General features: G+C 39.6%; 1 protein-coding gene across 2 annotated transcripts in view; it reads right to left on the bottom strand.

The window, feature by feature from the left end:
* Positions 1-12,805, bottom strand: part of LOC141157462 (mitogen-activated protein kinase 12-like) — a 35,851-nt gene that overhangs the window by 17,974 nt on the left and 5,072 nt on the right. The window contains exons 2-4 of one of the 2 annotated variants that reach the window (XM_073644778.1): positions 12,408-12,537; positions 8,775-8,833; positions 8,176-8,287 (exon numbers count right to left, since the gene is read on the bottom strand). In XM_073644778.1, the coding sequence (XP_073500879.1) occupies positions 8,176-8,287; positions 8,775-8,833; positions 12,408-12,537 (301 nt within the window). The remainder of the gene's footprint in view (positions 1-8,175; positions 8,288-8,774; positions 8,834-12,407; positions 12,538-12,805) is intronic. The other variant, XM_073644779.1, reaches the window with a different exon arrangement.

A 12,805-nucleotide genomic window follows, 5' to 3' on the forward strand; every position in this document is an offset into this window, starting at 1 on the left:
GATTGAGACACTTTACTGCTTAGGACTACTTAGGTCAGATTTAGGGGCTCTTGTCTCCCCTAAGGAGCAATTTAGAAAATGAAGAAGATATAAACCCCCAAATTCTCAAGAAGATTTCTAATTCCCCTAGGTTTATTTTATGGCAGAGAAGTCACTTTAATTTGCCCCTTCAAGAAATGAAACATGAATGTAGAAAATGAATAAATTATTACTAAATATTTATTGCTGGGTCCTATTGTTGGTCCACGAGGACCCGATTAAATGACAGCTGCAATGGAGTTTATCTTAGTGGAGATTTGGAGATAAGCATCATCCAGATATAAATGGAGCCGCTTATCTCATGGGAAATAATTTGTTTAGGTTAAAATCCACCCGTCCAAATCTCTAGACAAAAGTGTGAGCAAGACAAGAGAAGGAGCCTCAACTGAGCAGTTACCAGCTCTGTGCAGAAATAAGCATAGGCATAAAGGGGTTGTCCACCTTTGGGGGCAATTTTAATAAATGCATGTCTTTTTGGCTAAAAATCATTTTTATAATTGCATTTCATTAAAAAATTTGCACCCTTTGCCTTCAGTAGCCTCTGTGTTGCACTGTCTATTGCTGGCTGCAGAATGAGTTAACTGAGAATCCTTCAGTGAGCTTTCCTAAGAATTTGTAACCTTTTATGTCTTTTTCTGAGCTAATCTCAGTTTATTTATGACCACAGACCACATGATGGTAGAAATGTGTTGAGAAACAAAGAGGCTGTAAGGCTATGTGCCCACGATGCAGAAATGCTCAGGATTTTTTCCTGAGCGTTTCTGCATCTCCCTGGCAGAAAAAACGCATGCGGATTGTACATGCGGATTGCACATACGTTTTTCCTGCCAGGGGCATGCGGATGTGAAGCGTTCTTCACATGCATTTCCACATGTGGGTTGACAAGCGATTTCCAAGCGATTTTAGCATCACTTGGAAAGTGCTTGACAACTTGGTCACACTATATAAATCCATGCAAAAGACATAGATTTATATACTGTGACCTTAAAGAATGGCATAAAATAAAAAAAAAATCTATACTTACCTTCTGATGGCCCCCGGAGTCTTGCTTCGCTCCGTCCTGGCTGCCGGCAGCTCGCGGTACACTGAAGGACCTGCCGTCACATGACTATGACGTCAGCGCAGGTCCTTCAGTCCACCGCGATCTGCCGGCAAGGGAGGACAAGGAGACCGGGGGCCGCCAGAAGGTAAGGATAATATTTATTTTTTATTTTATTCTTTTTTTACAGGTTCTATGGTACCCGGGTCCGGAGGAGAGTCTCCTGTCCTCCACACCCGGGTACCATCCGCACATTGAAACGCATGGATTCCGCATGTACAAATTCAGTGATGCGGATTACATGCGTTCCAATGCAAGTCAATGGCGGCAAAAACGCAGCGCTTCCACAAAATAATTGGTAGTGCTGCGTTTTTTTTCGCAGTGATAATCCGCAGCGGAAATTTCCGCAGCATGTGCACAGCACATGCGGATTATCATTGGGGAACATGGCAGACCTTCTACCAAGCGTTTTTTAAGCGTTTCTGCAGCTGCGGAAATGCTTAAAAAACGCATCGTGGGCACACAGCTTAAAAGTCAAATGGTGCTAAATTTTTCTTGATACCGAATTGAAAAATTGATTGTTAGCCCCAAATACATGCATTTAGGTTAAAAAAAAGAAAGAAACTTGACTCATGTTGCTCCCAATATAGGAAGGAGATATACTGTATAAATGATGCTTGGGCGACTCTTATCTCCTTTTCGAGGTCCAGACTGCCAACTGTGTGTCTAGGTTTGTTTGCACCAAACCCAAATATGATACAATGTTCTACACTTTACTCATATAAAGGGTTAATAATGCGTAGAAGACTTGGATAGGTTGGATTTGTAGTAGCCTCGTTTATGGTACCGTATCTATGTAATAAGCCTGATTCTGTTCCCATATCTATGTAGTAAGCTCGGTTTTGGTACTGTATTTATGTAGTAAGCTTAGATCTGATACTGTATCTATGTAGTACGTTTTGTTCTGGTACGATATCTGTGTAGTAAGCTCAGTTCTGGTACCGTATCTATGTAGTAAGCTCATTTATGTTCCAGTATCTATGTAGTAAGCTCAGTTCTGGTACCGTATCTATGTAGTAAGCTTAATTTTATGTGTGTCTAGGTTTGTTTGCACCAAACCCAAATATGAATCAATGTTCCGCATTTTACTCATATAAAGGGTTAATAGTGCAGTAGAAGACTTGGATAGGCTGAATTTGTAGTAGTCTCAGTTATGGTACCGCATCTATGTAGTAAGCCTGGTTCTGTTCCCATATCTATGTAGTAAGCTTGGTTTTGGTACTGTATCTATGTTGTAAGCTTGGATCTGATACTGTGTCTATGTAGTGAGTTTTGTTCTGGTACCATATCTGTGTAGTAAACTCAGTTTTGGTACCGTATCTATGTAGTAAGCTCATTTCTGTTCCAGCATCTATGTAGTAAACTCAGTTCTGGTACAGTATCTATGTAGTAAGCTTAATTCTATCTGTGTCTAGGTTTTTTTGCTCCAAACCCAAATGTGATTCAATGTTCTTCATTTTACCCATATAAAGGGTTAATAGTGCAGTAGAAGACTTGGATAGATAAACAGCGTCATTGATGCTTTGACGCTGCTTATCTCCCCGGGGGAAATTTTTTTTTACGCAGGTTAAAACTGAGTCGAGTCTTGCGCCTTTAACCCTTTATGCCATAGGAAATGTAGGTCTGATATTCCAAATTTAGCACATTTTATCACCCGTGTCGTTATCTCAGACGCTTTATCTCTGAGTTACAGTGTAAATATTTTAATTGCGTCTGCGCCGAGTTTATTTTCTGCGAGCGAGACGTATATGACTCATTTCTGGGCACGTACGTAAACCCAGCGATAACCATTTATTTGTCTAGAGCCGCCGATAAGATGCGATGAGAGAGGATACAAGACATTTCTAGAGCCAGGATGACGATTTGCCAGGAAATCACGAGCGATCAGTGGATTTCCAGGTCACTCCCCTTGTCCCAGTGTATTTTTGTAACTTGTCCCCCATTCTCCCCTGACAATATCCAAGTTGTTCCTTTCCCACAAGAAAACACCCCGGCTGTAATGTATCCATACAAACAGCTGTATAACCAAACCTAAGACGCTTTCTGCGAGATGTCCAGCCGAGCGCGCCCCGAAATGATGACAGCTGAACACACGTCTGCTATCAAACTGCAGCGAGAAAGGAACAAATATCATAAACTATAAAAAAAAAAAAAGAATGTCATAAATTGTCATCTGTGAGCTGGGATGTGTCACACTTAAAGGGATAGTCTATGTAAAATACAAGCTGCGCCATGCAAAATAACTGCAATGAGTAGTAGTGGCCCATCTGTAACATTTAGAAACATTGCCACCAAAGATCTGACATTCACTACATAGATATGGTACCAGGACCAAGTCTGTTGCACTGATATGGTAACAGAACTGAGCTTACTATATAGAGACAGTAACAAATCCAAGTCTGATACATAGATATGGTACCAGAACCAAGCTAACTGATAGATATGGTAATATGTCAAAGTTTGCTACATAGATACAGTACCAGAAGCAAGCTAACTACATAGATATTGTGACAGAACCAAGTTACTGCATAGATAAGAAACCTAAACCAAGCTAACTGCATATATATTGTGACAGAACCAAACTAGCTGCAAAGATATGTTACCAGAACTAAGCTTACTGCACAGATATGGTGACAGATCTTAGCTTACTGTATAGTTATGATACCAAAACCAAGCTGATTGCATAGATATTGTGACAGAACCGAGCTTACTGCATAGATACAGTACCAGAACAAAGCTTACTACATAGATATGATAAAAAATTCAAGCTTGCTGCATAGATATAGTACCGGAATCAAGATTACTACATAGATATGGTACCAGAACCAAACTTCTACACTGTGTGCAGAATTATTAGGCAAATGCGTGTTTTGATCACTTTGATACTTTTTCTACATGTTGTCCTACTCCAAGCTGCATAGTCTTGAGAGCCAACTACCAATTAAGTAAATCTGGTGATGTGCATCTCTGTAATGAGGAGGGGTGTTGACTAATGACATTAACACCCTATATAAGGTGTGCTTAATTATTAGGCAACTTCCTTTCCTTTGGCAAAATGGGTCAGAAGAGAGATTTGATGGGCTCTGAAAAGTCCAATATTGTGAGATGTCTTGCAGAGGGATGCAGCAGTCTGGAAATTTCCAAACTTTTGAAGCGTGATCACCAAACAATCAAGCGTTTCATGGCAAATAGCCAACAGGGTCGCAAGAAGCTTGTTGGCCAAAAAAGACACAAAATAACTGCCCATGAATTGAGGAAAATCAAGCGTGAAGCTGCCAAGATGCCATTCGCCACCAGTTTTGCCATATTTCAGAGCTGCAACGTTACTGGAGTATCAAAAAGCACAAGGTGTGCGATACTCAGGGACATGGCCAAGGTAAGGAAGGCTGGAAAACCACCACCTTTGAACAAGAAACATAAGATAAAACATCAAGAATGGGCCAAGAAATATCTTAAGACTGATTTTTCAAAGGTTTTATGGACTGATGAAATGAGAGTGGCTCTTGATGGGACAGATGGATGGGCCAGAGGCTGGATCAGTAAAGGGCAGAGAGCTCCACTCCGACTCAGACGCCAGCAAGGTGGAGGTGGGGTACTGGTATGGGCTGGTATCATCAAAGATGAACTTGTGGGACCTTTTCGGGTTGAGGATGGAGTGAAGCTCAACTCCCAGACCTACTGCCAGTTTCTGGAAGACAACTTCTTCAAGCAGTGGTACAGGAAGAAGTCGGTATCGTTTAAGAAAAACATGATTTTCATGCAGGACAATGCTCCATCACATGCATCCAACGACTCCACAGCATGGCTGGCCAGTAAAGGTCTAAAAGAAGAAAAAATAATGACATGGCCCCCTTGTTCACCTGATCTGAACCCCATAGAGAACCTGTGGTCCATCATAAAATGTGAGATCTACAGGGAGGGAAAACAGTACACCTCTCGGAACAGTGTCTGGGAGGCTGTGGTGACTGCTGCATGCAATGTTGATCGAAAACAGATCAAGCAACTGACAGAATCTATGGATGGAAGGCTGTTGAGTGTCATCATAAAGAAATGTGGCTATATTCATCACTAATTTTTTTTGTTTTTTGTTTTTGCATGTCAGAAATGTTTATTTCTAAATGTTGTGCACTGATATTGGTTTACCTGGTGAAAATAAACAAGTGAGATGGGATTATATTTGGTTTTTATTAAGTTGCCTAATAATTCGGCACAGTAATAGTTACCTGCACAAACAGATATCCTCCTAAGATAGCCAAATCTAAAAAAAAAACACTCCAACTTCCAAAAATATTAAGCTTGGATATTTATGAGTCTTTTGGGTTGATTGAGAACATAGTTGTTGATCAATAATAAAAATAATCCTCTAAAATACAACTTGCCTAATAATTCTGCACACAGTGTATATAGATGCGGTGACAGTTACTAGTTTACTGCATAAATGTGGTGGCAAATCCCAGTTTGCTACATAGATATTTTACCAAAACCAAGCTTACTACATAGACACTGCACTAGGACATAACTTACTACATAGATATGGTACTAGAACCAAGCTTACGCCATAGTTATGATACCAGGACCAAACTTACTACATACATACGGTACCAGAACCAAACTTACTACATAAATACTGTACCAGTATGAAGATTACAACATCTTTACAGTACCAGTAACAAACTTACTACATAGATACGAGACGAGTACCAAACTTACTACATAGATATGATGCCAGAACCAAGCTTACTACATAGATACAGGAATAGAATCAAAATTACTATATAATTACAGAACCAAGCTTACTGCATAGATACAGTACCAGAACCAAGTTTAGTACATATATACGGTTTCAGAACTGAGCTTACTACATAGATACTAGAACAGAACTGAGCTTACTACATAAATACGTGAACAGAACTGAGCTTACTACATAGATTTGGGAACAGTAACAAGCTTTCTACATAGATACGGTACCAGAACCAAGCTTAGTACAGGGATATGGGAACAGAACAGAGCTTAGTAAAGAGATAGTTTACGAGAAACCAAAATGTTGGAAGAAATATGTGTCACATATAAATTGCATGCCGTTCTCATACTTGTGTATATGATTAACATGCAGTTGCATATTCCTGTTTGTAGTAGACCAGGATACAGTTAAACATGTCATCTAAATCTATTCTATGGAGCTGTTCACAGCACGATCTTGACATCTGCCTTGCAAATACGAAAAATAAATCATTTCAGCTCTGCCACATACGGTATGTACCGCACTGCACAATTATTAAAGCCAAAGGTTTATATTTAGAACATTAATGTTTTTGAAAATGAAAAATAAAAAAAAGATAAACCCCTTTCCACACGCACATGTATTGTTGTTCTCCATGTACCAGGGACTGAAGGCCATTAGTCAATAACAAGGGAGGTGGGTGACCGCTCAGTACATGAACTTAGTGGACTTAGTAATTCTTCATGCTCATTGTGCTGAGGGAGGATTCTATGGTGACACTCAGGATGCTTTTACATATGAATATATAAGTGCTTCTCACTAAATTAGAATATCATCAAAAAGTTAATTTATTTCAGTTCTTCAATAAAAAAGTGAAACTCTTATATTATATGGAGTCATTACACACAGAGTGATCTATTCCAAGTGTTTATTTCTGTTAATGTTGATGATTATGGCTTACAGCCAATGAAAACACAAAAGTCATTATCTCAGTAAATTAGAATACTTTATAACAAAAGCTTAAAAATGTTTTTAAAATCCGAAATGTTGTCCTACTGCAATGTATGTTCAGTAAATGCCCTCAATACTTGGTCGGGCTCCTTTTGCATCAATTACTGCATCAATGCGGCAATGTGGCATGGAGGCGATCAGCCTGTGGCACTGCTGAGGTGTTATGGAAGCCCAGGTGGCTTTGATAGCAGCCTTCAGCTCGTCTGCATTGTGGGGTCTGGTGTCTCTCATCTTCCTCTTGACAATACCCTATAGATCCTCTATAATAGATTCTCTATGGGGTTAAGGTCAGGTGAGTTTACTGCCAATCAAGCACAGTGATACTGTTGTGTGTAAACCAGGTATTGGTACTTTTGGCAGTGTGGACAGGGGCCAAGTCCTGCTGGAGAATGACATTTCCATCTCCAAAAAGCTTGTCAGCAGAGGGAAGCATGAAGTGCTCTAAAATGTCCTGGTAGACGGCTGCGCTGACTTTGGTCTTGATAAAACACAGTGGACCTACACCAGCAGATGACATGGCTCCCCAAACCATCACTGATTGTGGAAACTCCACACTAGACCTCCAGCAGCTTGGATTGTGGCCTCTCCACTCTTCCTCCAGACTCTGGGACCTTGTGGAGTGTGTCAATGACTGCCTTCTGGACATCTGTCAAGTCAGCAGTCTTCCCCATGATTGTGGAGCCTACTGAAACAGACTAAGGGACCTTTTTAAATGCTTAGGAAGCCTTTGCAGGTGTTTTTTTGTTAATTCTAATTTACTGAGATAACGACTTTTGTGTTTTCATTGGCTGTAAGCCATAATCATCAACATTAACAGAAATAAACACGTGAAATAGATCACTCTGTTTGTAATGACTCTATATAATATATCATCCAGTCTGTCGGGAATCACATAAAGACACAGAAGGATCCACACAAGCCTCATACACAGAAAATCTGGGGTCAGTTCTCCAAGATGTTTGGAACAACCTCCTGCCGAATTCCTTCAAAAACTGTGCGCAAGTGACGAGTGAATGAGAAAAAGTGATGAAGGCGAGGGACGGTCACTGAATACTGAGGGGATTAACATTTCTCTTTTGTTCTATTTACATTTTGTTACACTAAAGCAAGATGAAATAGAAGACAAGCTCAAGGAAGAGGAAGATGGTGGTCACTATATAGTAACTACTTTACAATAGGCAAACTCGCGGTAAGGTAGCTATGTCCAATAGGGGGCACTAGAGAGACGGCTTTCTTCTTCCTGGAGGAGAGCTAATTTGCATACCCTTTCTTCCCAGGATGCATTGTTGCTATGTTCTCCACTCACCTGGAGGCCTCGGAGGATCTGATACAGAATGTAGACTATCATGCTTCGGTTCAGTTTCTGCATCTTCATGAGCCGTGCCAGGTCCAAAGGAACGAACGGCATAACCAGATAACTAAATAAATTCAACAGATCAGCTTCTAGAATTTTCATAATATCTCCCCTCCAGCCCCCGTAACCTATAGATGTTCATCCGACCTTTCCAAATTAGATTTATGACCTTCGTAAGACTGGGCTCATGGGGATAATGCCCACATTGGTTTTGGCTTTAAGTGAATTTTCACTTTGTAACTACATATTTTTAAGCCAATGATATTATTCTGATTAATTCCTTGCTCTACATTTATACCAGTTTCTCCTGTTTATTTTTATATATTTTTTATTTAATACAGAGCTCCAAGACTTTTGCGTGGACACAGTTAAATTCATGGAGTTAAATGTTGACATTCTAGCTACCTGCAGCCGCCACTAGGGGGAGCTTGACTTGTATGCAGAAAGCTGATGAGCTCCCTCTAGTGGTGAGTAAGAATTTTTTTTTGTTTAATGTCTATATAAAAAACATAAGATGTGGAATTTAGATTGTAATTATGTTCTTCACTTACAAAGTCTGAAATGATTCCATCGACTCATCAGGACTGAAGACGTTGAGAAGGGATATTACCTGTAAGGAACAAGATGACGTTTATGAAATATATTAATGCAATCTGGTAAGACAAAATCAAACAAAACCTTCTACTTTTTCTATGCTGTTGTTCCCTGTTATCAGCCATTTCTGTCTGACTGCAGTGATGATTAGCAGGATGGTGACTAGCTGAAAAATGAATTGCAAAACGAATCTATCTGTCTTTATGCCTGATGATGTGCCATGCTCGGCTCCCCATTTGGCATAGCACTCTGTAAGTTTTGCCTGTGCTGTCCCTTTAAAAAGTTGGAACTTTAAAAAAAAAAAATAACTTTTTTAGCCAATTCTCCAATATGTAATTTATTTCTCAGCTGATAGTGATGGCGGAATCACTTTATAAACACTGGGCAGCGCTAATGGTAATGGAATGCATATGTAATAACATCGCCGCTCAGATATGGATGGGGGATAATGACGGAGGAGAAAAAACTGCTGAAACTTTAATTGGCTGCAATCACAAATCCTGAATGTGAGGAATGTATGGGAATGTAAAGAGAAGCTATGGCTTCCTCCATTATAATGAGAAGGAGCCTTTTAAGAAACTTTCTAATGCTACTTATAAGGTTCTTCGAGGTGAAGTCCAATCTCCTTATTCTGCAAAGGGAAAACCTTGTATGGGATGTGGGTACATTAGCACTGAGGCCCATTTATTCTTAGGATTGATGGGGGTCCTCATCGTGATTTTATATCCTAGTGATCTACTATTACTTTCATAGGACGGAAACAATCCTTCAACTGGAAAAATTCTGGCTCCCTACAGCCACCACTAGAGGGAGCTCACTGCATACTGAGTTATTAAGTAGTTCAATATATATGTCGTATTTAGTAAGCTCCTGAGCTCCCCCTAGTGGTGGCTGTAGGCTGGCAAATTTAATGGCGTTGTTGAAGATTGTGTATATATATATATGTGTATATATATATATATATATATATATATATATATATATATATATATATATATAGTACAGACCAAAAGTTTGGACACACCTCATTTAAAGATTTTTCTGTATTTTTATGACTTTGAAAATTGTACATTCACACTGAAGGCATCAAAACTATGAATTAACACATGTGGAATTATATACTTAACAAAAAAGTGTGAAACAGCTGAAAATATGTCTTATATTCTAGGTTCCTCAAAGTAGCCACCTTTTGCTTTGATGACGGCTTTGCACACTCTTGGCATTCTCTTGATGAGCTTCAAGAGGTAGTCACCGGAAATGGTCTTCCAACAATCTTGAAGGAGCTCCCAGAGATGCTTAGCACTTGTTGGCCCTTTTGCCTTCACTCTGCGGTCCAGCTCACCCCAAACCATCTCGATTGGGTTCAGATCTGGTGACTGTGGAGGCCAGGTCATCTGGCGTAGCACCCCATTACTCTCCCTCTTGGTCAAATAGCCCTTACACAGTCTGGAGGTGTGTTTGGGGTCATTGTCCTGTTGAAAAATAAATGATGATCCAACTAAACGCAAACCAGATGGAATAGCATGCCGCTGCAAGATGCTGTGGTAGCCATGCTGGTTCAGTATGCCTTCAATTTTGAATAAATCCCCAACAGTGTCACCAGCAAAGCACCCCCACACCATTACACCTCCTCCTCCATGCCTCACGGTGGGAACCAGGCATGTAGAGTCCATCCGTTCACCTTTTCTGCGTTGCACAAAGACACGGTGGTTGGAACCAAAGATCTCAAATTTGGACTCATCAGACCAAAGCACAGATTTCCACTGGTCTAATGTCCATTCCTTGTGTTCTTTAGCCCAAACAAGTCTCTTCTGCTTGTTGCCTGTCCTTAGCAGTGGTTTCCTAGCAGCTATTTTACCATGAAGGCCTGCTGCACAAAGTCTCTTAACAGTTGTTGTAGAGATGTGTCTGCTGCTAGAACTCTGTGTGGCATTGACCTGGTCTCTAATCTGAGCTGCTGTTAACCTGCGATTTCTGAGGCTGGTGACTCGGATAAACTTATCCTCAGAAGCAGAGGTGACTCTTGGTCTTTGTTTCCTGGGGCGGTCCTCATGTGAGCCAGTTTCTTTGTAGCGCTTGACGGTATTTGCAACTGCACTTGGGGACACTTTCAAAGTTTTCCCAATTTTTCGGACTGACTGACCTTCATTTCTTAAAGTAATGATGGCCACTCGTTTTTCTTTACTTAGCTGCTTTTTTCTTGCCATAATACAAATTCTAACAGTCTATTCAGTAGGACTATCAGCTGTGTATCCACCTGACTTCTGCACAACACAACTGATGGTCCCAACCCCATTTATAAGGAAAGAAATCCCAATAATTAAACCGACAGGGCACACCTGTGAAGTGAAAACCATTTCCGGTGACCACCTCTTGAAGCTCATCAAGAGAATGCCAAGAGTGTGCAAAGCAGTCATCAAAGCAAAAGGTGGCTACTTTGAAGAACCTAGAATATAAGACATATTTTCAGTTGTTTCACACTTTTTTATTAAGTATATAATTCCACATGTGTTAATTCATAGTTTTGATGCCTTCAGTGTGAATGTACAATTTTCAAAGTCATGAAAATACAGAAAAATCTTTAAATGAGAAGGTGTGTCTAAACTTTTGGTCTGTACTGTATATATATATATATATATATATATATATATATATATATATATATATATATATATATATATATATATATATATATATATATATGATTGTGCATCTTGAAACAGCCACACCGCTAGTTTTCAGAGAGTCCTGAATTTCAGCTGAAGTTATTTGTGGGTTTTTCTTTGCATCCCGAACTATTTTCCTGGCAGTTGTGTCTGAAATTATTGTTGGGACGTACTTGGACCTTCCAACACGACAACGATCCAAAACACAAGACCAAGTCGACCTGTCATTGGCTTCATCAGAACAAAGTGAAGGTTCTGGAGTGGCCATCTCAGGCTCCTGACCTCAATATCATTGAGCCACTCTGGGGAGATCTCAAGCGCATAGTTCATGCTAGACAGCCCAGGAATTTACAGGAACTGGAGGCTTTTTGCCAAGAAGAATGGGCAGCTTTACTATCTGAGAAAATAAAGAACCTCATTCACAACTACCACAAAAGACTTTAAGCTGTCATTGATGTTAGAGGGGGCAATACACGGTATTAAGAACTGGGGTATGTGAACTTTTGATCAGGGTCATTAGGATGTTTTTGGTTGTCATTAAGATTTAAAAAGAGAAAACACAGTAGTTTGACAATAAATGGCTTCACCCAACCAATAACCATGAGTGGAGAAAAAGTTTTTTTGTTATCATTCATATTCTCTGAAACAAGGCCAAGAAAGCAAAAATTTTGCCGGGGTATGTAAACTTTTGAGCACAACTGTATATATATATATTTATATATGACAGAATTGCTGTTTTTTGGTTACTTTGTCTCCCCCCAAAAAAATGAATAAAAAGAGATCAGAAAGTCATATGGACACCAAAATGGGACCAATAAAAACTACAGCACGTACCGGAAAAAATCGACTATTGGCTTAAAAACAAAAAAGTTAAAGGTCTCGGAAAAAAGTGTCAATCTCCTGCGATGTGAGCGGTGACCTTACATTGTCATGCTTCATGTGCTTCAGCAGGCGCAGCTCCCGGTAGGCTCTCTTGGCGTGTACCAGGGACTGGAATGGACGGAGTAATTTCTTTATGGCAACACGTTCACCGGTCGCTGTATCCTTGGCTGAGCTAGAAAGAGATAAATCAAGTCAGTTTCCAGATATTGAATGCTTTGCTGCCTGCAGGTTATACCCTGAGGTCAATGAGTATTTGGTGCCTTTTTGATGCTACAGATTTTATGCTGCGTTTTGCAACTTATTATTTTTTAATTTTTTCATTATTTTAATTTTTTAAAATATTTTTACATTTTTTTAATATTTTAATTTTTTTAATTATTATATTAGTCTTTTTGCAACTCATTTAGATTACTTGCTTTTTTTTTACTTAGATTTTGTTA

Source organism: Phyllobates terribilis, unplaced genomic scaffold, assembly GCF_046119375.1.
Source record: "Phyllobates terribilis strain yellow unplaced genomic scaffold, ASM4611937v1 Scaffold_8__6_contigs__length_399053987, whole genome shotgun sequence".
Taxonomy (NCBI): domain Eukaryota; kingdom Metazoa; phylum Chordata; class Amphibia; order Anura; family Dendrobatidae; genus Phyllobates; species Phyllobates terribilis.